We start from the raw sequence: 25,427 nt of genomic DNA on the forward strand, positions 1-25,427 counted from the left end.
GCTACACAGTGAATCCACACTGGAAGCGTCCCTGATTTCCCACATAGCACAGGAGGAGCACATCACGGAGCTGAACTCTCCTGCCATGACTTACCCTTAGGTTAATTAGTTACTCCCTTAATTAAAAAATACTAATTATACTCGGGGCCTTGTTCTACCCACTCCAATCTAAAGTCCTTAACAAAAAACTTTAGTAGTACTCACCTTATCATCAGAGGTTTTATTTTCAACAAAAAAAACTTACCCCCCTTTTTTTTTTAAGATATTCTAACTGCTGCTACTCATCAACCAATCACCTTGCAGCTCTCCTGTGACGTCACTGTTGTTTTTTTCCAAAACTCAGGCGCACTGTTGCTGCTCTTTTTAAACACCGCCGGTCTCACTCAGTCTCCTTCTTTCCCGCTGCCGCTGCACTTTTTAAACACCGCTGGTCTCACTCAGTCTCCCATGTTATGTTATGTTAGGGTGGAAGTATACAATCTCGGTGATGAGGATATGATTTTTGAGGCTCAGTTCTAGTTCAGCCTGACAAAGAGGCAATGGAGGGGATAGAATCGGGGAGAAGGATCAAAGTTTGTAGCAGGGACTGAAGACAATGGCTTCTATCTCCCCAATGCTTATTTGGAATAAATTACAGACTTACCTATTTATTCACAGGATGTGGGCATTGTTGGCCATATCTTTTGGTCATTCCTAACTGCTCTTGAGAAAGGGTAGGTGAGCTGTCTTAGTAGCTAGGCCATTTCACAAGGCAGTGAAGACTAAACCACGCTGATATGAGACTGGAATTGCATATAGGCCATGCTGTGTAAACAGGGCAGGTTTCCTTCCCTAAAGGACACGAGTGAATCAGATAGGTTTCTACAACAACTTATATTTATAATAACACCTTTAATGAAATGCTCTCGCATGCGTTCAAGTCTTAAGAAGGAATTTTCCTCACACAAGATCAGGGGGCAGGTTGTTCAACCTTGCCCGTCTAAGAGCGAAGACCAAAGTACAGAAAGTCCTCATCAGGGAACTCCTCTTTGCTGACGATGCTGCATTAACATCTCACACCGAAGAGTGTCTGCAGAGACTCTGACAGGATTGCGGCTGCCTGCAACGAATTTGGCCTAACCATTAGCCTCAAGAAAGCAAACATCATCATGGGACAGGACATCAGAAATGCTCCATCCATCAATATCGGCGACCACGCTCTGGAAGTGGTTCAAGAATTCACCTACCTAGGCTCAACTTTCACCAGTAACCAGTCTCTCGATGCAGAAGTCAACAAGTGCATGGGAAAAGCTTCCACTGCTATGTCCAGACTGGCCAACAGAGTGTGGGAAAACGGCGCACTGACACGGAACACAAAAGTCCGCATGTATCAAGCCTGTGTCCTCAGTACCTTGCTCTACGGCAGCGAGGCCTGGACAACGTATGCCAGCCAAGAGCGACATCTTAATTCATTCCATCTTTGCTGCCTCCGGAGAATCCTTGGCATCAGGTGGCAGGACCGTATCTCCAACACAGAAGTCCTCAAGGCGGCCAACATCCCCAGCATATACACCCTACTGAGCCAGCGGCGCTTGAGATGGCTTGGCCATGTGAGCCGCATGGAAGATGGCAGGATCCCCAAAAACACACTGTCCAGCAAGCTCGTCACTGGTATCAGACCCACCGGCCATCCAATTCTCCGCTTTAAAGAAGTCTGCAAACGCGACATGAAGTCCTGTGACATTGATCACAAGTCGTGGGAGTCAGTTGCCAGAGCTGGCGGGCAACCATAAAGGCGGGGCTAAAGTGTGGATCAGTCGAAGAGACTTAGCAGTTGGCAGGAAAAAAGACAGAAGCGCAAGGGGAGAGCCAACTGTGTAACAGCCACGACAACCAATTTTATCTGCAGCACCTGTGGAAGAGTCTGTCACTCTAGAATTGGCCTTTACAGCCACTCCAGGCGCTGCTTCACAAACCACTGACCACCTCCAGGCGCTTACCCATTGTCTCTCGAGACAAGGAGGCCAAAGAAGAATGAAATAAAACATCCCAAGTCATTTTACAAGAGCATTAGAAAACGAAGTGCGACACCGAGGAGGGTGGAGAGGTGTAGGGAGGGAATTCCAGACTTGGGGCAGAGACATCATAAGGCACGACCACCAATGGCAGGGCGATTAAAGTCAGGGATGCACAAGAGCCTAGAATTAGAAGAGAGCAGATATCTTGGGAGGGTTGTGGGGCTGGAGGAGATTACAAAGGTAGGGAGGGGCAAGGCTATGGAGGGATTTGTAAACAAGGATGAGAATTTTAAAATCAGCACGCTGCTTGACTGGGAGCCAATGTTGGTCAGTGATCACAGGAGTAATAGGCGAAAGGGACTTGGTGCGAGTTAAGACATGGGTAGATTTTTGGACAACCTCGACATAAGAGCATAAGAAATAGGAGCAGGAGTAACCCATTTGGCCCCTCCAGCCTGATCCGCCATTCAACAAGATCATGGCTGATCTTATCGTGGCCTCAACGCCACTTTTCTGTCTTCATCCAATAATCATCGACTCCCTTATAGATCAAAAATCTTGTCTAATCAGCCTTGAATATATTCAATAATCCAACCTCCACTACTCTCTGTGGTATTGATTAATGACCCTAAGAGAAGAAATTCCTCATTTCCATATTAAAATGGGAGACCACAATTCTGAAACTGTGCCCCTTAGTTCAGGGGAAACATCTCAGCATCTACCTTATCAAGCCCCCTCAGAATCTTACATGTTTCAATAAGATTGCCTCTCATTCTTCTAGATTCCGATGATTAAGGCCCAACCTGCTCAATCTTTCCTCATAAGACAACCCCTTCAGCCCAGGAATCAATTTAGTGAACCTTCTTTGAACTTCCTCCAATGCAAGTATATCCCTCTTAAATAAGGAGACCAAAACTACAGAGGAGTACAAGTTTACCAAGAGTGGGAAACCAGCCAGCAGTGAGTTGGAATAGTCAAGTCTAGAGATAGCAAGGGCACGAATGAGTGTTTCAGCAGATGAGCGGAGAAGGGGCGAAGTCAGGTGATGTTATGGAGGTGGAAATTGACAATCTTAGTGAGGTCAGAATCTCATCTTCAGGGTCAAATGTGACACCAAGATTGTGAAGGGCTAGCTAGGATTGGGCCAAGGATAGACCCTGGAGGGAACACCAGAGAGAAGAGGGCAGGAGCTGGAAGTCATTGCAAGTGATTCTCTGGCTATGAATAAGTAGATAAGAATGGAATCAGGTGAGAGCAGCCCCACCCAGCTGGATAACAGCGGAGAGGCACTGGAGGAGGATGGTGTGGTCAACTGTGTCAAAGGCTGCAGACAGGTCGAGGAGGACAAAGAGGGCAAGTTCACATGTATCACAGTCATGTCGATTTTTTTAACAATCCAATAGTCTCATGGTCACCATTACTGATACTAGATGTATTTAATTAACTGAATTCAGTTCACAAACTGTCATGATGGGATTTGAACGCACATCTTCAGATTAGTCTGGGCCTTTGGATTACTAGTCCAGTAATATAACCACAATGCTATCCTATCCATACAAGGGCTAGATGTCAGAGAAGCAGTTTGACAACACAGAGGGACAGAGGGGTTGAAGGACATGGTGGTGAGGTAGGGATGAATGCCATAGGTGCAATCTGACATTTTTTAGATGATGTGACTGAAAGGCGCAGTTTTCTTTTATTCGCTCATGTTGGCGTTGCTGGCTAGGCCAGCATTTATTGACCACCCCTAATTGCCCTTTAGATGGTGGTGGTGAGCTGCCTTCTTGAGCCGCTGCAGTCCTTGGGGCGTAGGTACACCCACAGCGATGTTAGGGAGTTCCAGGATTTTGACCCAACGACAAAGGAAATGAAGGAACGGCGATACAGTTCCAAATCAGGATAGTGTGTGGCTTGGAGGGGAACTTGCAGGTGGTGGTGTTCCCATGCATCTGATGCCCTTCAACTTCTAGTCGGTCGAGATTGCAGGTTTGGAAGGTGCTATCGAAGGAGACTTGGTAAGTTGCTGCAGTGCATCTTGTAGATGGTACACACTGCTGCCACTGTGCATCGGTGGTGAAGGCAGTGAACATTGAAGGTGGTGGATGGGCTGCTTTGTCCTGGACGGTGTCGAGCTTCTGGAGTGTTGTTGGAGATGCATCCATCTAGGCAAGTGGAGAGTATTCCATCACACTCTTGACTTGCACCTTGCAGATGGTAACCAGGCATTGGGGAATCAGGTGGTGAGTTACTCGCTGCATAATTTCCAGCTTCTAACCTGCTCTTGTAGCCACGATATTTATGTGGCTGGTCCAGTTCAGTTTCTGGTCAATGATAACCCCCAGGATGTTGATAGTGGAGAATTCAGTGACGGCAATGCCATTGAACCTCGAGGGAAGATGGTTAAATTCTCTCTTGTTGGAGATGGTCATTGCCTGGCACTTGTGTGGCACGAATGTTACTTGCCACTTATCAGCCCAAGCCTGGATGTTGTCCAGGTCTTGCTGCATCTGGACACGGGCTGCTTCAGCATCTGAGGAGTCGCGAATGGTGAACATTGTGCAATCATCAGCAAACATTCCCACTTCTGATCTTATGATGGAGGGAAGGTCACTGATGAAGGAGCTGAAGATGGTTGGGCCTAGAACACTACCCTGAGGAACTTCTGCAGTGATGTCCAGTGATCAGATGACTGACCTCCAACAATTACAACCATCTTCCTTTGTGCTAGGTATGACTCCAGCCAGCGGACAGTTTTCCCCGATTCCCATTGATTCCAGTTTTGCTAGTGCTCCTTGATGCCATACTCGGTCAAATGCTGCCTTGTTGTCAAGGGCAGTCACTCTCACATCACCTCTGGAGTTCAGCTCTTTTGTCCACGTTTGGACAAAGGCTGTAATGAGGTCAGGAGCTCAGTGGCCCTGACAGAATCCAAACCGAGCAGGTTTTGCTGAGCAAGTACCGCTTGATAGCACTGTTGACTGTCACTTTGCTGATGATCAAGAGTAGGCTGACAGGGTGGTGATTGGCCAGATTGGATTTGTCCTGCTTTTTTTTTGTGTACGTATGTGCATGTAGATGAGAAATTAGAGGGACTAAGGATAGATCCTTCAGGAGACTCCAGAGGTAACGGTGCAGTGGGTATTCTGTGACTGTGACTGGCTAAGAGTAGAAGCAGGCGAGGACAGCCGACTGAACTGGACAATGGAGGAAAACTCAAAAACAGAAAATGCTGGAAATACTCAGGAGGTCTGGCAGCATCTGTGGAGAGAGGAAAAACAAGAGTTAACGTTTCATCAGAATTCTGATGAAAGGTCACAGACCTGAAACGTCAATGCTGTTTCTCTCTCCACAGATGCTGCCAGACCTGCTCAGTATTTCCAGCACTTGCTGTTTTTATTTCAGATTTCCAGCATCCGCAGTATTTTGCTTTAGTTGTAATGAAGGAGAGGTGGATCAACCAATGTCAAATGCTGAGAAGGGTGTGAAGGGATAGGTCACAGTCATACTAGATGTCATCTGTGGCTTAGTTTAGATCATACTTCAAGTTTCAAAGAGTGCAGAACATACAGATGTCAAATCATCCAACTCATAAGCATTATGATATAAAATTGATCCAATGGAGATACTCAGAACATACCACCAAACTCATACAAGACTGGTTTGAACTGTACATTTGCAGTGAATACTCCTGCTCACTGGTTAATGCAAACGTCACAAAATATCAAGTCACACATTGGATAAAGAGAGACAAAGGGATCATAGTCAATAAGATGAGCAACTATCTGGGAATTACTTTCTAGGAAACCATATTAATGCATTAAAATGGCTTTCAGACCGCAACAGGCTGGAGATCTGATTAATTTCTAAATTCTTCTTCAAGGAGGCATTAAAGGTCCATGGACATCCATTAATTCAAAGATGTGTACAGGTCATCATACATACATCTTGTTGATACTCAACTGAATGCAAAAACATGCATCATAACTGGAACCCTCCACTCAACACCCTCCCCTGGCTTCCTATCCGCGCAAACACCACTCCCCCACACATCCGCTGACTGATGGAAACCCACAGGCTGGTTGAAACCATTCATGCTGCACCTCATTTCCCACTCCATAATGACATGTTCAATCCACCTACTGCCTGCCTGCCTTCCAGCTCGGCGCCCCATATGGAGCAACCTTCCTGAGCAAGATCTACCAGCAGACATCCTTTGGATCAAGGAATGGAAAACACGGGAAGTTACTTCCAAGTTCCTTGTGACAAACCCCATCTGTCGAATACCACAGCAGGATTGGCCCTTGCTGAACAGGTTCAGGACAAGCCAGGGCCCCTACGCAGCCAACCTCCACCGATGGGGCCTCAGTGCAAACCCATTATGCATTTGTGGAGACACACAAACAATGCTGCACATTACTAAGGAGGGTCCCCTCTACAGATTAAGTGGTGGACTAATCACCTTAAATTCAGCAAATGAGGAGGCTATCGCTTGGCTCCGGGGATTTGCAATTGTTAATTAAAATAAAATAATTCAAAGCCCAGTCCATTACAAAATAAATGAAGAGCCTTATTACCAACTGTGTGGCCCTACGGAAGGATCGGATGATAATCTGGGGATGAAGTCCCTCTTCCACATAAGCTTTGATCTGTCTCAGGAATTCTGCAGCCAGTAGGGTAACGGAAGTGGTCCCATCACCCACCTGGAAACACACAAAAGAACAGTCAACATACTGATGTTATATACATTTTAACCTTCATCCTTACAACTATTAAGTACTCAAGCTCATATAAAAGGAGCGTCCAATCCACTGTCTCACCCAGTTCCAGAGTGAGAGGACAGTGTTTGACCCACTGTCCGAGAGTGTAAGACGACACTGTGTGACTCACTGTCCCAGAGTTTGAAAGCACAGTTTCTGACCCACTGTCCCAGAGTGAGAGGGGACAGTGTCTGACTCACTGTCACAGAGCGTGAGAGGACAGAGTCTGACCCACTGTCCCCAAGTGTGAGGACAGTGTCTGACCTGTTGTAGCCCTTGGATTTTTTTTTTGGGAAGGAGGAACCTAAAGTGCATTCATTCATTTTACCTCAGCATCTTGTGATTTTGCGATGTCTACAAGGGTTTTTGCAGCTGGATGAACAACATCAAGAAGCTTCAAGATGGTGGCTCCATCATTCGAAACAGTAGCTTTCCCTAAAAAAAACACACACACATATAATGCTCCAGAGACTCTTCCAACCATCTAGTACGCGCCATCCAGCCACACCAGAGCCAACGGTGCCATGCGCAATCCTTGGTCTGTGTATCTAGCTGGACAGTATTGGAAGCACGATTGATATCAGCACCCTGCACTAAAGGCCTGCTACCCGACCCAAACCAGACAGGACCAGACGACATGTGTCGGGTTTGGGTCGGGGCGGGGCCCTCTTCCGGGTCCAGCTTTCAGGCTCAAGTCAGGCCAGGCCGGACTGGGCACACACGGTAAGTGCTCTGCTAGTAAGTATTAAAAATAAAAAACTTAGCTGAGCTGGGAGTCTACGCAGTGAGCAAGTGATGTCACTATGATGTCATCACGCACACGCTGCAGCGTCGTGGAGCTTCCCAGTCGGAAGGTAAGTGAAGGGATGGTCGAGTCGGGTCGGGCTTGGGGCGAAATTTGAGGGACTTGGGCCGTGTCGGGCTCGGGTTTGCTGTGCATCGGTCGGGTTCGGGTCGGGTTCTTTTTCCCAACCTAAGCAAGCCTTTACCCCGCACAGTACCAAAGCTGAATCAGTGCCCACTCCTGATTGAATCTGATGACCTCCGCTGCAAAGTCTATGTACGGAAGTCACTTGGGAATGGCACCTTACATTCAATTTCCAAAGAATGGTTACAGCAGGAAGGTCTGCCGGAAAGAAGCTGGACTATTGACATGACTAATGATACCCTTAAAAATGATTTACATTTTCAAAATTAAAAATCATCACAATGGGAGGGGCAACAGTTATTCGAAACCACAGTAACCATTTCACACACCACACGGCACATTATAATATGCCGCAGTCTATGTAACAGCCTGAAACACACCCACATATATCACAATGAAATATAAATAACAAAGCAAGCTACTCCATTGTAGCAATCAGGAGCAGCTACTCAGCAAATTTGAGAACATTTGCCATTCTGATATAACACAGTCAAGAACATAGGAACAGGAATATGCCATTTAGTTTCTCGGGCCTGTTCCACTATTCAATGAAATTGTGGCTGATCACAGAATCATAGAATCTTTATGGCACGGAAAGAGGCCACTTAGCCCATCGTGTCTGCGCCAGCCAAAAAAAACAACAGCCACCCATCCTAATCCCACTTTCCAGCATTTGGTCCGTAGCCCTACAGGTTACAGTACTTCAGGTGCACATCCAGGCACCTAATAAATGAGATCAGCTTATCTGCCTCTACCACCCTTTCAGGCAGTGAGTTCCAGACCCCCACCATCCTCTGGTGAAAATACTTTTCATCTTCCCTCTAATCCTTTTACCAATCATTTTAAATCTAAGGCCCCTAGTCACTCTCTGATGAGGTAAATAGGCCCTTCCCATCCACTCTATCCAAGCCACTCACAATTTTTCTTTCATGGGATATGGGCGTCACTGGCAAGGCCAGCATATGTTGCCCATCCCTAAGTGCCCCTGACAACTGATTGGCTTGCTAGGCCATTTCAGAGGGCAGTTAAGAGTCAACCATATTGCTATGGGTCTGGAGTTACATGTAGGTCAGGCCAGGTAAGGACAGCAGATTTCCTTCCCAAAAGGACATTAGTGAACCAGATGGGTTTTTACAACAATCGATGATAATTTCATAGCACCATGACTGAGACTAGCTTTCAATTCCAGATTTTTTATGAATTAACTGAATTTATTAATTAACTGAATTTAAATTCCATCAGCTGCCGTGGTGGGAGTTGAACCGGTGTCCCCAGAGCATTTGTACATCTCAAACAAATCTCCCTCAGCCTCCTCTGTACCAAGGAGAGCAACCTCAGCCTATCCAATCTTTCCTCATAGCTGCAATTCTCCAGTCCTGGCAACATCTTTGCAAATCTCCTCTGCACCCTCTCTAGTGTAATTACATTTTTTTTGTAATGAAGTGACCAAACTGCACACAACACTCAAGTTGTGGCCCAACTAATGATTTATACAGTTCCAGCATAAACTCCCTACTCTTACATTCTATACCTCAGCTAATAAAGGAAAGGATTCCATACAATGAAAGCAAAATACAGCAGATGCTGGAAATCTGAAATAAAAACAAGAAATGCTGGAATTACTCAGCAGGTCTGTCAGCATCTGTGGAGAGAGCAGCAGAGTTAATGTTTCAGGTCAGCGACCCTTCATCAGAACTGGCAAATATTAATGTATAATAGGTTTTAAGCAAGTAAAGCGGTGGTGGGGCAAGAGATAACCAAAGAGAAGATGTTGATAGGACAAGGTCATAGAGAATAACTGACCAGAAGGTCATGGAACAAAGGCAAATGGTATGTGTGGTGAAATACAAAGCATTAGTACAGAGAGGGTGTTAATGTGACAGAAAAATGAACAGTCCTGGCCCCAAGCACAAACATGGAAATAACAATGGGTAAGCACAGTAGAAACAAACTAAATTAAAATAAAAAATAACTAGAAATAAAAATAAAAAAGGGCGGCCCCGTCATGCTCGGAATTATTGAACTCAATGTTCAGTCCGACAGGCTGTAGTGTGCCTAATCAGTAAATGTGGTGCTGTTGCTCGAGCTTGCGTTGATGTTCACTGGAACACTGCAGCAATCCCAGGACAGAGATGTGGGCATGAGAGCAGGGGGGTGTGCTGAAATGGCAAGCGACAGGAAGTTTGGGGTCATGCTTTCAGACTGAGAGGAGGTGTTCCTAAAAGCGGTCACCCAATCCGCGTTTTGTCACTCCAATGAAGCGCAAAGACCACATTGTGAGCAGCAAATACACTATACTAAATTGAAAGAAGTAGAAGTAAATTGCTGCTTCACCTGAAAGGAGTGTTTGGGGCCTTGCATAGTGAGGAGAGAGGAGGTAAAGGTATTACATCTCCTGCGATTGCAGGGGAAGGTGCTGTGGGAAGGGAACAAAGTGGTGGGGGTAATAGAGGAGTGGACCAGGGTGTCACAGAGGGAATGATCCCTTCGGAATGCTGACAGGGGAGGGGAGAGGAAGATGCATTTGGTAGTGGCGTCACGCAAAACGTGGCAGAAATGGTGGAGGATGATCCTTATTAAAAGATTCCATATGTCTTCTTAAGTACCTTTTTGACCTGTCCTGCTACCTTCAGGAACCTGTGAACATTCTCTCCAAGGTCCCTCACTTCCTCGACACCTCTCAGTACTCTCCCATTAATTGTGTATCCCTTTGCTTTGTTTGACCTCCCAAATTCATCACCTCACATTTCTCCAAGTTAAATTCCATTTGCCACTGTTCTGTCCACCTGACCAGTCCACTGATATCTTCCTGCAGCCTATAGCTTTCCTCCTTGCTATCAACCATGCAGCCAATTTTTGTGTCATCTGCAAACTTCTTAATCATTCCCCTTACATTCATGTCCAAATCGTTTACACATGTAGGAGACCTAGTACTGAGCCCTCAGGAACCCCACTGGAAACAACCTTCCAGTCACAAGAACACCCGGCAACCATTACCCTTTGTTTCTTGCCACTAAGTCAATTTTGTATCTAGCTTGCTACAGTCCCCTGGATCCCAAGGCTTTTATTTTTTAACCAGTCTGCCATGTGGGACCTTATCAAAGCCTTGCTAAAATCCATGTAGACCACATCAACTGCACTACCTTCATCAACCCTCCTTGTTACCTCCACAAAAATTTCATTCAAGTCAGACACTATCTTCCCTTAACAAATCCATGCTGACTGTCCCTGATTAACCCGTGCCTTTTTAAGTGACAGTTTATCCTGTCTCTCAGAATTGACTCCAATAATTTGTCCACTACCGAGGTTAGACTGGCTGGCCTGTAATTACTCGGTCTATCCTTCGCTCCCTTTTTAAACAAAAGTACAAAGTTAGCAGGCCTCCAATCCTCTGGCACCACACCTGGAAAATGATGGTCAGACCTTCTGCTACTGCCTCCCTGGCTTCTTTTAACAGCCTGGGGTAAATTTCATCCAGCCCTGGTTATTTATTCACTTTCAAGGATGCTAATCCCATTAATACCCCCTCTCTTCCTATGTTTATCACATCCAAAACATCACACACCTTCTTAACTACAATGTCCGCATTGTCCCCCTCTTTTATGAAGACAGATGCAAAGCATTCATTAAGAACCATACCCACATCTCTGCCTCTGCAGATAGGTTACCTTTTTGGGCCTTACTCTTTCCTTAGTTATCCACTTACTCTTAGTGTATTGATAAAACATCTTTGGGTTCTCCTTTATTTTACTTGCCAATATTCTTTCAGTGAGCTAACTCCATATGTAGTGGAGAAGATAGAAGTATTGGGAAAAGTGCTTACTGCCCCTACCTCTGTCATCCACGATGAGCTTGTCCATCCCACGTGGCCCCAGTGTGGTACGAACAGCCTCAGCGATAACCTGGCAGGCATTGATGTTACTGACCAGCTGTGGAGTCCCTTGGGAAGTGTCTGTCCCCTCTTTGAGGAGGATAACTGGTGTGGACTGGGAAAGAAAATTTAAATTGAATGCATTAATAATTGAATGACATGGCTGTAATGAGTCAATTTCTGAAGACTAAAGTCCAGGGTACAAAACGCCAGCTCGGTTGAAAAATAGAAATTGGTATTAGAATCATAGACCCATACCCACATCTTCCGCTTCTGCAGATAGGTTACCTTTTACCTTCACAAAGGCGGCTACTTGGACCATTGTGCCTTTGTTGGCTTTCTGAAGGTGCTATCCACTTTCTCCCTTTCTTATGCCCAATTCTTTTAAACTTTTCTTGAAATATTCATCCACTCTTGTTTTGAAGACCATTATGGAATCTGCTTTCACAAATGTTTCATTCTGTCCTGACAACCCACTGTGCAAAATAATTTCTTCTAATTTCTCTGTTCCTTTAATAATCTTAAATTTACATTCCCATGTTACAGTACAATGGTGAAGGAAATTAATTTGACCTTATTTCATAAAATGATACAGCACAGGAGGTCATTCTGCCCATTTTGCCTATGCTGGCTCTTTGGTAAAGCTATCCAATTAGTCCCACTCCCCTGCTCTTTCCCCATGGCCCTGTATTTTTTTTCCTCAAGTGTTTATCCAATTACCTTTTGAAAGTTACGATTGAATCTGCTTTCACCACTTTCAGGCAGCACATTCTAGATCACAACAAATGGCTCTTTTAAAACTGTTCCCTCATGTCGCCTCAGGTTCTTTTCCCAATCACCTTACATCTGTGTCCTCTGGTTGCCAACCCACCTGGCACTGGACACGGTTTCTCCCCTTATTTACTCTCTATTGAAACTATTGGTGATTTTGAACATTTCTATTAAACCTTCTCTGCTCTCAAACAATCCCAACTTCTTCAAATAACTTAAGGCCCTCACCAGTGGTACCACTCTAGTAATTCTCTTCTGCACCCTCCCCAAGACCTTAACATCGTTCCTAAAGTGTGGTGCCCAATACTCCAGCTGAGGCCTACACAGTATTTCGTAAAGGTTTAGCAGAATTTCCTTGCTTTTATACTCTATTCCTCTAATAAAGCCAAAGATACTGATTTTTTTTTTAAACAGCCTTCTCAACTTGTCCTTCCACCTTCAAAGAAAAAGACTTGCATTTCTATAGTGCCATTCATGACATCAGGATGTCCCAAAGCACTTTACAGTCAATGAAGTACTTTTGAAGGGTAGTAACCATTGAAATGTAGTAAATGTAGCAACTAATTTGTGCACAGCAAGCTCCCACAAACAGCATACAATATATAGTCAGGAGGGAGTTGGCCTGGAAGTCCTCGACATTGACTCCAGACCCCACGAAGTCTCATGGCATCAGGTCAAACATGGGCATGGAAACCTCCTGCTGATTACCACCTACTGCTTCCACTCAGTACTCCATGTTGAACACCACTTGGAGGAAGCACTGAGGATGGCAAGGGCGCATAATGTACTATGGATGGGGGACTTCAATGTCCATCACCAAGAGTGGCTCGGTAGCACCACTATTGACCAAGCCTGCCAAGTCCGAAAGGACACAGCTGCAAGACTGGGTATGCTGCAGGTGGTGAGGAATCCAAGAGGGAAAAAATATACTTGATCTCATCCTCACCAATCTGCCTGCCACAGATGCATGTTAATGACAGTATTGGTAGAAGTGACTACCGCAAAGTCCTCGTGGAGACAAATCCTGTCTTCACATTGAGGATAACCTCTATCGTGTTGTGTGGCACTACCACTGTGCTAATGGGATAAATTTCGAACAGATCTAGCAATTAGTCATTTGGCGTTGCAGAACTTGAGAATTGCTGAAAATAGAGACATGTTGTCGAAGCTTTCCGTCTTGCACTCATCAGGACGATACGCAAGAATAATCAATGTAAGGGAAAACAACAACCTGTTTGCTCGGCAATTTCCTCCCTAAATCTCAAACTTCATCTCCTCCTTAAAATCCAAGTGATCAAGCTTTTGTGTATTCCAAAGATCTGTGCCTTGATGTCCATTGTGTTTATCATGCCTGTCAAATGATGTGGGACCTTTCACTATCTTAAAGGTGCTGTACGAATGTACCTTCTTGCAATCAGTAGCAATGTTGTATGTATGTATGTATTCTACACTTAACTCATTCTCTTCTTGGTTGCCATGCTATATTTGACGCCAACGGAGAATGGAAAGAGTGAAAAAAGTTGCAATGAGTAGTTTGGCAGATCTCAAGTATTGCAATGGTCCTGGAAGTACCCAATTCTGGTCACAGGATGTCATTGGGTCCATCTTATCCCATTCACCCAGCAAGAATCTTTCATGAATCTGGAGTTTTCATTTTCACTACTTTCTTACGTTTAACTTTCCAGGTTGACAAGGAAGTGTTTGGCTCACTGTAGATAGCTCACTGGCCATTGTCAAGAACGAAGAGTGCAGCTGGGATTTTGAGCTTCAGACCACAGAATCAGGTGACTGTACCACAATGCTGCATTTGCTAGTGTGTACCTTCTACTAGAGACAGTCCTCCGATTGCATAAAGTAATGGAGCAGAGAGGGAAGTGGAAAAGTGACACAGAAGGAGATATTAGGGCAGGTGACTAAAAGTTTTTATTCATTCTCAGGATTTCTACGTCACTGGCAAGGTGGGTATTTGTTGCCACCCCCTAACTGCCCTTGAGAAATTGGTGGTGAGCCACCTTCTTGAACCACTGCAGTCCATGTGGTGTAGGATACCATGCTCCTTTGATACTGTTAGGTAGGGAGTTCCAGAATTTTAACCAAGTGGCAATTAAATGTTGGCAAGGCAAAATTTAGAATTTTTTTTATTTGTTCACGGGATGTGGGTGTTGCTGACTAGGCCAGCATTTATTGCCCATCCAGAATTGCCCACTGAAGGCATTTAAGAGTCAACCAATTGCTGTGGGTCTGGAGTCACATGTAGAGCAGGCCAATCCTTCCATAAAGGACATTAGAGAACCAGATGGGTTTTTACAACAATCGACAATGGTTTCATGGCCACCATTGGACTAGCTTTTAATTCTAGATTTATGAATTGAATTCAAATTTCACCATCTGACGTGGTGGGATTCGAACCCAAAGCATTAGTCTAGGCATCTGGATTATTAGTCCAGTGACATTACCACTACGCCACCGCCTACTCTTTTTGTTTCCGTGCCCTATTTTAGGGAAGACAGATGAGAGGGGTGCTATTTATTGTTGGTAGTTATCAGTAGAGATGAAAGATGCATTAAGAACAAAGAAGGTTAAATGGAAATCCGAAAGAGTTCAAAATTATAAAGAATTTTGATAGCATAAAATAGAGAGGAAATCTAAAAAAAAGGGGGAAGAAAAGAATGAGAATAGATTAACAGCCAACATAAAAGAGAAACCAAAAGTCTTTGACAAATAGTAAAAAGGTAGTCAAAAGTAGGGTGGGGGCAATTAGTGACCAAACAGGAGATCTTTCTATGGAGACAGAGGATATGAGTACTTTGCATCTGTCTCCACAAGAGGATGCTGTCAATGTAGCAGTAAAGGAGGAGGCAGTAGTAACATTAGATAGGATGAAAATGTAGAGGAGGTACTTAAAGAATATACAGGATGTGATTTCAAAGTTGCAGACGATACAAAACTCAAAAATGTAGTAACAATGAAGAGAATAGTAACAGATTTCAGGAAGACAATAGGTAGCCTGGTAAAATGGGCAGAGACATGGCGAATAAAATTTAATGCAGAGAAATACAAAGCAATACATATTGGTAGCTGCGCTGAGGTGAGGCAATATAAATGAGATAATTTTAAAAGTGGTGCAGGAACACAGAACTGGGGGTATATGTGCACAAATGTTTGAAGGTGACAAAACAAGTTGAGAAGGCTATTAAAGCAAATGGGAACCTGGGCTTTATTTTGAGGAATAGAGTATAAAAGCAAGGAAGTTATGCTAAACCTCGAAACGCTAGTTGGCCTCAACAGGAATATAGTGTTCAATTCTGGGCACTGCACAAGGAAGGACGCCAAGATCTTGGAAAGGATGCAGAAGAGATTTACTAGAATGGCTAGCCGGGTAGGTATGATGGGACGAATGACTTCCTTCTGTGAGGTACCGTTCTTTTAAAAAAACCTGCAAGACCAATTTCTGCATTCAGTATCCAGGTCTGCTGCCATACTCCGGAGTTCCTCATCACCAACTGCTTAATTCAGGCCCTTTGGTCAAAAGGCATGCCTGCTGCAAAGCTGATCCCAGTGACAGATGTCAGCACAGGACAAAGACATCTGTCCCTCTAACCACTTTCCCCTTTTTGCACAAATATACCTCACAGCTTGGTCTTTTACAGTTCAGAGCTCACAGAGATACAGCTGAACGGCTACTTACAACCCACATTATTCTTCCCTCAACCAGGACCACAAAAAACAGATTAACCCCACTTCACCCCGAAGAACAAAGAAAATTACAGCACAGGAACAGGCCCTTCGGCCCTCCAAGCCTGCGCCAATCCAGATCCTCTATCTAAACATGTCGCCTATTTTCGAAGGGTCTGTATCTCTTTGCTTCCTGCCCATTCATGTATCTGTCGAGATACATCTTAAAAGACGCGATCGTGCCCGCGTCTACCACCTCCGCTGGCAACGCGTTCCAGGCACCCACCACCCTCTGCGTAAAGAACTTTCCACGCATATCCCCCCTAAACTTTTCCCCTCTCACTTTGACCTCGTGACCCCTAGTAATTGAATCCCCCACTCTGGGAAAAGGTTTCTTGCTATCCACCATGTCTACACCTCTCATGATTTTGTACACCTCAATCAGGTCCCCCCTCAACCTCCGTCTTTCTAATGAAAATAATCCTAATCTGCTCAACCTCTCTTCATAGCTAGCGCCCTCCGTACCAGGCAACATCCTGGTGAACCTCCTCTGCACCCTCTCCAAAGCATCTACATCCTTTTGGTAATGTGGCGACCAGAACTGCACGCAATATTCCAAATGTGGCCGAACCAAAGTCCTATACAACTGTAACATGACCTGCCAACCCTTGTACTCAATACCCCGTCCGATGAAGGAAAGCATGCCGTATGCCTTCTTGACCACTCTATTGACCTGCGTTGCCACCTTCAGGGAACAATGGACCTGAACACCCAAATCTCTCTGGACATCAATTTTCCCCAGGACTTTTCCATTTACTGTATAGTTCACTCTTGAATTGGATCTTCCAAAATGCATCACCTCGCATTTGCCCTGATTGAACTCCATCTGCCATTTCTCTGCCCAACTCTCCAATTTATTTATATTCTGCTGTATTCTCTGACAGTCCCCTTCACTATCTGCTACTCCACCAATCTTAGTGTCGTCTGCAAACTTGCTAATCAGACCACCTATACTTTCCTCCAAATCATTTATGTATATCACAAACAACAGTGGTCCCAGCACGGGTCCCTGTGGAACACCACTGGTCACACGTCTCCACTGCTACTCTCTGTCTCCTGTTGCCCAGCCAGTTCTTTATCCATCTAGCTAGTACACCCTGGACCCCATGCGACTTCACTTTCTCCATCAGCCTACTATGGGGAACCTTATCAAATGCCTTACTGAAGTCCATGTATATGACATCTACAGCCCTTCCCTCATCAATCAACTTTGTCACTTCCTCAAAGAATTCTATTAAGTTGGTAAGACATGACCTTCCCTGCACAAAACCATGTTGTCTATCACTGATAAGCCCATTTTCTTCCAAATGGGAATAGATCCTAGCCCTCCAGCAGCTTCCCTACCACTGACGTCCACCTTAATGCCTTTTAGAATACCCAACACTTCCTCCCTCCTTATGCCGACTTGACCTAGAGTAATCAAACATCTGTCCCTAACCTCAACATCCGTCATGTCCCTCTCCTCGGTGAATACCGATGCAAAGTACTCGTTTAGAATCTCACCCATTTTCTCTGACTCCACGCATAACTTTCCTCCTTTGTCCTTGAGTGGGCCAATCCTTTCTCTAGTTACCCTCTTGCTCCTTATATATGAAGAAAAGGCTTTGGGATTTTCCTTAACCCTGTTTGCTAAAGATATTTGATGACCCCTTTTAGCCCTCTTAATTCCTCGTTTCAGATTGTTCCTACATTCCCGATATTCTTTCAAAGCTTCGTCTTTCTTCAGCCTCCTAGACCTTATGTATGCTTCCTTTTTCCTCTTAGCTAGTCTCACAATTTCACCTGTCATCCATGGTTCCCTAATCGTGCCATTTCTCTCCCTCATTTTCACAGGAACATGTCTCTCCTGCACGCTAATCAACCTCTCTTTAAAAGCCTCCCACATATCAAATGTGGATTTACCTTCAAACAGCTGCTCCCAATCTACATTCCCCAGCTCCTGCCAAATTTTGGTATAGTTGGCCTTCCCCCAATTTAGCACTCTTCCTTTGGGACCACTCTCGTCTTTGTCCATGAGTATTCTAAAATTTACGGAATTGTGATCACTATTCCCAAAGTAGTCCCCTACTGAAACTTCAACCACCTGGCCGGGCTCATTCCCCAACACCAGATCCAGTATGGCCCCTTCCCGAGTTGGACTATTTACATACTGCTCTAGAAAACCCTCCTGGATGCTCCTTACAAATTCTGCTCCATCTAGACCTCTAACACTAAGTGAATCCCAGTCAATATTGGGAAAATTAAAATCTCCTATCACCACTACCCTGTTGCTCCCACATCTTTCCATAATATCACTTCTGGGATCTTGTGTGCAAAAGGGACATCAAAGTAACTGCACTTGGATAAGTATAAACTGATCAGAGTTAGCACGGATTTACAATGAGTGGGTCAGCATGGTTAAACTAGCTGAAGTCACCAACATGATGGATAAGGAAGTGTCTAGGGTTGTTGAAAATGGACTGCCAGAAGGCATAAGGTTCCACTCAAGAGATTAGCAAAAATAAATTTGCATGGATTTGGAGGTAACTTTGTGACAAGGGTATTGGTTGGGAGAGTAAGGATAACGGAAATATTCTGAGTAGTAAGATCAGACAAGTGGTGTTCCCCAGAGATCGACTGGGGCCTTAGGTTTTCATCATAGATATCAATAACTTGGATGAAGCGTGAGAGAGGTACATATCGAAGTTAGGAAGCGAGTGGGAACAGGAAGTTGCAAAGGGGCACAGATTAAGACTATAGCAGATGGAGTTCGATGTGGAGTAGCGTGAGGTTACATCCATTTTGGATTCAAGACAATGAGCAAAACTACAAACTGCAGAAGCGCGAAGGATTTGGGTATCCAGGTACACAAATCACTGAAAGCAAGCATAGGTACGAATGTTGGCTTTTAACTTAAGTAGGCTGGAATATCGAAATAGGAAGTTATGCTTTTACAGTACACAGCCTTGTTCAGACCCTATCTGGAGATAAGTCTGAACTGAACATTCAGTTCTGCACACTGCACCCTAGGAAGGATATATTGATCTTGGAGGGGGTGCAGTGCTAATTCACCAGAATGATACCAAGGTTTAGAGGGACAATTATGAGGACAGGTTATATAAACTTAGTTATACTCTCTTCAGTTTGGAAAGATGGTCTAATTTAGGTGTTTAAAAAGATAAAGGGATTGGATAGGGTAATCAGAGAGAAACAAATTCTGATGGTGAGGGAATCCGGAACAAAGGGCCACAATTGTAAAATTAGACCTAGGCCGTTCAGGGGTGAAATCAAAGTTTATTTTCCATACAAAGGGTAGTGGCAATCTGGAACTCTCCTCCTAAAGGCTGAGGATGCTCAAGTCAATTGAAAATTTCAAGACTGAGATCGACAGATATCTGTTAAGTAATGATATCAAGATCAAAAGGTGGGTAAATGAAGTTGAGATGTAGATCAACCGTGAGGTAAATGAGTGGCAGAACAGGCTAGAGGGTCTGAATACCCTACTTCTGTTCCAATGGGAAACATTCTTACCTACAGAAATGAGCCTATGCTTTCTACCACCTTTGCGCTAGGTTTGTTTGGTGGGTCACAAATACATTCAAAAATCGCAGTAACAAACTTAGAATATAACAGCACATTATGAAAGAGCTGTCCATCTTGTCCCACCTCTCTGCTCCTATAGTCCTGAAAATTCAAGGTATACAAGTATATATCCCATTCCCAATGGAAAGTTACTGTTGAATCTCCTTCCACCACCCTTCCAGACAGTGCATTCCAGATCAAAACCCACTGTTCAAAAATAAATTCTAGATTTCACCTTGGCTTTTTTGCCAATTATCTTAAGTCTGCATCCTCTGGTTATTGACCTTCCCGTAGCGAGCAGTTTCTCCATATAAAGGTCCTCAAATTTCCACTTAACTTTTTTTGTTCTATTCTTTTCACATTAACAGCACGTCAATGCAAAAGGTAAGGCTGAAGTGTTTGCAATTATCTTCGGCCAGAAGTGCTGAGTGGGTGATTCATCTTGACCTCCTCCTCAGGTCCCCAGCATCACAGATGCCAGTCTTCAGCCAATTCGATTCACCTCAAATGTAAGAATGAATGAGCGCATTGGATACAGCAAAGACTATGGGCCGGGCGATAACACCCCGGCTGTAGTGCTTAAGAATTGTGCTCCAGAACTAGCTGCAACCCTAGCCAAGCTATACAGTACAGCTACAACTGGCATCTATCCGATAATGTGGTAAATCATCCAGCTATATCCTGTCCAGCAAAACAGGACAAAACCAATACAGTCAATTACTGCCCATCAGTCTACGCTTAATTGACAGCAAAGTAATGGAAGGCACCATTGGCAGTGTTATCAAACGGCACTTACTCAGCAGCAACTTGCTCACTGATGCTCAGTTTGGGTTCTGCCAGGACCACTCAGCTCCAGACCTCATTATAGCCTTGGTTCAAGCATGGACAAAACAGCTGAATTCCACAAGTGAGGTGAGATTGACTGCCCTTGACATCAAGGCTGCATTTGACTGAGTATGGCATCAAGGAGCCCTAGCAAAATTGAAGTCAATGGGAATCGGGGAAAAACTCTCCACTAGTTGGAGTCATACCTAGCACAAAAGGTTGTGGTTATTGGAGACCAATCTCAGTCCCAGGTCGTACTGCAGGATTTCCTCAGGGTAGTGGCCTAGGCCCAACCATCTTCAGCTTCTTCATCATTGACCTTCCCACCATCATAAGGTCAAAAGTGGGAATGTTTGTTGATCATTGCAGTGTTCAGTTCCATTTGCAACTCCTCAGATACTGAAGCGATCCACGTCCACATGCAGCAAGGCCTGGACAACATTCAGGCTTAGGCTGTTAAGTGGCAAATACGCTAAGTGCCAGGCAATGAACATCTCCAACAAGAACCTAACAACTGCTCCTTGACATTCAACAGCATCACCATTACTAAAACCCCATCAACATCCTGAGGAATCAACACTGACCAGAAACGTAACTGGACCAGCCACATAAATACAGTGGCTACAAGCGCAGGTCAGAGGCTGGGAAATTCTGCAGTGAGTAACCCACCTCCTGACTCCGCAATGCCTGTCCACCATCTGCAAGGCACACTGGCCATAAGATCTTTTACAGCCACCTGACAGCAGACGGGGGGTCTTGATTTAACGTCTCATCCCAAAGACAGCACCTCCGACAGTGCAGCACTCCCCCTGTACTGGCACTGGGAGCGTCACCCTGGTGACCCACAACGGCTGACTCAGACGAGTGCTTCCAAGGACTTACTAAATAGGCTGAGACAAAACACTTCCCTGGATTGTTCTAGAAATTTCCATAAAGTCCAGAGCCAGTCCAAAATTGGCCGTGCAGAAAACGTAGGGCCCATCCCCAGCCAACAACCCGTGTGTCCATCCCCCAATTAACCCCAGCCCAGGTCCTGGGCTCCGCCTCAGGGTGGGCCCCACCCGCTGCCTCATGGTCACCGCCCCCTTTAAGAGACTCCGGAATTTACGATGCTCAGGTCCGCTAATCCCTCAACAACTCCCTGTCCGTTAAATAACCCTGGGGCCCTGACCGCATCTCCCCCTCACCCACCCTCCATCCATCCATCCAGACTCCTTAAACCCGTACCACTCCCCCGGCAACGCGCTAGGCCAAGGCTCCAACCGGCACCCGCCCCCCACACCGGGAAAAACGCAGCACAAACACCAAATCCCGCACTAATATCGCCTTCATCCAACAGCTCACACCGTCCCGTAAACATCCAAAGCCCAATCGCAACAGTAAACCCAACCTCAGCGGCTGGATGACCCTGGATTACCCCCGCCCCTCAGGCATAACCCACCATCATCCTGCAGCCGCTTCCCTTCACCCAGCGCCGCCGTCGCCACCAGAACCTTCCAGCAAGCCAGCGCGCTCAACGTCCTGACGTCACGCGTCGACGTAAATAGTCGCCATGGGGACAAGCGACGCTGTGATGCCAGCAACAAATATGGCATCGATACTCTGGAAAACAGGGATCTGTACACTGGGGAATGGAGATCTGAACACTGGGGAATGAAGATCTGTACACTGGGAAACAGGAATCTGTACACTGGGAAACAGGGATCTGTACACTGGGGAATGGAGATCTGTACACTGGGGAATGAAGATCTGTACACTGGGAAACAGGAATCTGTACACTGGGAAACAGGGATCTGTACACTGGGGAATGGAGATCTGAACACTGGGGAATGAAGATCTGTACACTGGGAAACAGGAATCTGTACACTGGGAAACAGGGATCTGTACACTGGGGAATGGAGATCTGAACACTGGGGAATGAAGATCTGTACACTGGGAAACAGGAATCTGTACACTGGGAAACAGGGATCTGTACACTGGGGAATGGAGATCTGAACACTGGGGAATGAAGATCTGTACACTGGGAAACAGGAATCTGTACACTGGGAAACAGGGATCTATACACTGGGGAATGGAGATCTGAACACTGGGGAATGAAGATCTGTACACTGGGAAACAGGAATCTGTACACTGGGAAACAGGGATCTGAACACTGGGGAATGGAGATCTGAACACTGGGAAACAAGAATCTGTACACTGGGAAACAGGAATCTGTACACTGGAAAATGGAGATCTGAACACTGGGGAATGGAGATCTGAACACTGGGAAACAAGAATCTGTACACTGGAAAAAAAGGAATCTGTACACTGGAAAACAGGGATCTGTACACTGGGGAATGGAGATCTGAACACTGGGAAACAAGAATCTGTACACTGGGAAACAGGAATCTGTACACTGGGGAATGGAGATCTGAACACTGGGGAATGGAGATCTGTACACTGGGAAACAGGAATCTGTACACTGGGAAACAGGGATCTATACACTGGGGAATGGAGATCTGAACACTGGGAAATGAAGATCTGCACACTGGGAAACAAGAATCTGTACACTGGGAAACAGGAATCTGTACACTGGGGAATGGAGATCTGAACACTGGGGAATGAAGATCTGTACACTGGGAAACAAGAATCTGTACACTGGGAAACAGGAATCTGTACACTGGGGAATGGAGATCTGTACACTGGAAAACAGGAATCTGTACACTGGGAAACAGGGATCTGTACACTGGGAAATGGAGATCTGAACACTGGGAAACAGGAATCTGTACACTGGGAAAGGCATCTGTACACTGGGGAATGGAGATCTGAACACTGGGAAACAGGGATCTGTACACTGGGGAATGGAGATCTGTACACTGGAAAACAGGGTTCAGTACACTGGGAAACAGGAATCTGTACACTGGGAAACAGGAATCTGTACACTGGAAAACAGGGATCAGTAATCTGGGAAACAGGGTTCAGTACACTGGGAAACAGGCATCTGTACACTGGGGAATGGAGATCTGTACACTGGGGAATGAAGATCTGTACACTGGGAAACAGGGATCTGTACACTGGGGAATGGAGATCTGAACACTGGGGAATGAAGATCTATACACTGGGAAACAGGAATTTGTACACTGGGAAACAGGGATCTATACACTGGGAAACAGGGATCTATACACTGGGGAATGGAGATCTGAACACTGAGAAACAGGAATCTGTACACTGGGGAATGGAGATCTGTACACTGGAAAACAGGGTTCAGTACACTGGGAAACAGGAATCTGAACACTGGGAAACAGGGATCTGTACACTGGGGAATGGAGATCTGTACACTGGAAAACAGGGTTCAGTACACTGGGAAACAGGCATCTGTACACTGGGAAACAGGCATCTGTACACTGGGGAATGGAGATCTGTACACTGGGAAACAGGGATCTGTACACTGGGGAATGGAGATCTGAACACTGGGGAATGGAGATCTGTACACTGGAAAACAGGGATCAGTACACTGGGAAACAGGAATCTGTACACTGGGAAACAGAAATCTGTACACTGGGAAACAGGGATCTATACACTGGGGAATGGAGATCTGAACACTGGGAAACAGAAATCTGTACACTGGGAAACAGGGATCTATAAACTGGGGAATGGAGATCTGAACACTGGGAAACAGGAATCTGTACACTGGGAAGCAGGGATCTATACACTGGGGAATGGAGATCTGAACACTGGGGAATGGAGATCTGAAAAATGGAAAACAGGGATCAGTACTCTGGGAAACAGGCATCTGTACACTGGGAAACAGGGATCTGTACACTGGGGAATGGAGATCTGAACACTGGGAAATGAAGATCTGCACACTGGGAAACAAGAATCTGTACACTGGGAAACAGGAATCTGTACACTGGGGAATGGAGATCTGAACACTGGGGAATGAAGATCTGTACACTGGGAAACAAGAATCTGTACACTGGGAAACAGGAATCTGTACACTGGGGAATGGAGATCTGTACACTGGAAAACAGGAATCTGTACACTGGGAAACAGGGATCTGTACACTGGGAAATGGAGATCTGAACACTGAGAAACAGGAATCTGTACACTGGGAAAGGCATCTGTACACTGGGGAATGGAGATCTGAACACTGGGAAACAGGGATCTGTACACTGGGGAATGGAGATCTGTACACTGGAAAACAGGGTTCAGTACACTGGGAAACAGGAATCTGTACACTGGGAAACAGGAATCTGTACACTGGAAAACAGGGATCAGTAATCTGGGAAACAGGGTTCAGTACACTGGGAAACAGGCATCTGTACACTGGGGAATGGAGATCTGTACACTGGGGAATGAAGATCTGTACACTGGGAAACAGGGATCTGTACACTGGGGAATGGAGATCTGAACACTGGGGAATGAAGATCTATACACTGGGAAACAGGAATTTGTACACTGGGAAACAGGGATCTATACACTGGGAAACAGGGATCTATACACTGGGGAATGGAGATCTGAACACTGAGAAACAGGAATCTGTACACTGGGGAATGGAGATCTGTACACTGGAAAACAGGGTTCAGTACACTGGGAAACAGGAATCTGAACACTGGGAAACAGGGATCTGTACACTGGGGAATGGAGATCTGTACACTGGAAAACAGGGTTCAGTACACTGGGAAACAGGCATCTGTACACTGGGAAACAGGCATCTGTACACTGGGGAATGGAGATCTGTACACTGGGAAACAGGGATCTGTACACTGGGGAATGGAGATCTGAACACTGGGGAATGGAGATCTGTACACTGGAAAACAGGGATCAGTACACTGGGAAACAGGAATCTGTACACTGGGAAACAGAAATCTGTACACTGGGAAACAGGGATCTATACACTGGGGAATGGAGATCTGAACACTGGGAAACAGAAATCTGTACACTGGGAAACAGGGATCTATAAACTGGGGAATGGAGATCTGAACACTGGGAAACAGGAATCT

General features: G+C 45.4%; 1 protein-coding gene across 1 annotated transcript in view; it reads right to left on the reverse strand.

The window, feature by feature from the left end:
* cct7 (chaperonin containing TCP1, subunit 7 (eta)) overlaps positions 1-21,976 on the reverse strand; it is a 50,423-nt gene extending 28,447 nt beyond the window's left edge. Inside the window, exons 1-4 of the mRNA XM_068028663.1 lie at positions 21,887-21,976; positions 11,515-11,668; positions 7,083-7,189; positions 6,572-6,697 (exon numbers count right to left, since the gene is read on the reverse strand). Of these exons, the coding sequence (XP_067884764.1) occupies positions 6,572-6,697; positions 7,083-7,189; positions 11,515-11,668; positions 21,887-21,892 (393 nt within the window). The 5' untranslated portion in view covers positions 21,893-21,976. The remainder of the gene's footprint in view (positions 1-6,571; positions 6,698-7,082; positions 7,190-11,514; positions 11,669-21,886) is intronic.
* Between the last annotated feature and the right edge of the window lie 3,451 nt (positions 21,977-25,427).

This window comes from Heterodontus francisci, chromosome 1 (genome assembly GCF_036365525.1).
Source record: "Heterodontus francisci isolate sHetFra1 chromosome 1, sHetFra1.hap1, whole genome shotgun sequence".
Lineage (NCBI taxonomy): Eukaryota > Metazoa > Chordata > Chondrichthyes > Heterodontiformes > Heterodontidae > Heterodontus > Heterodontus francisci.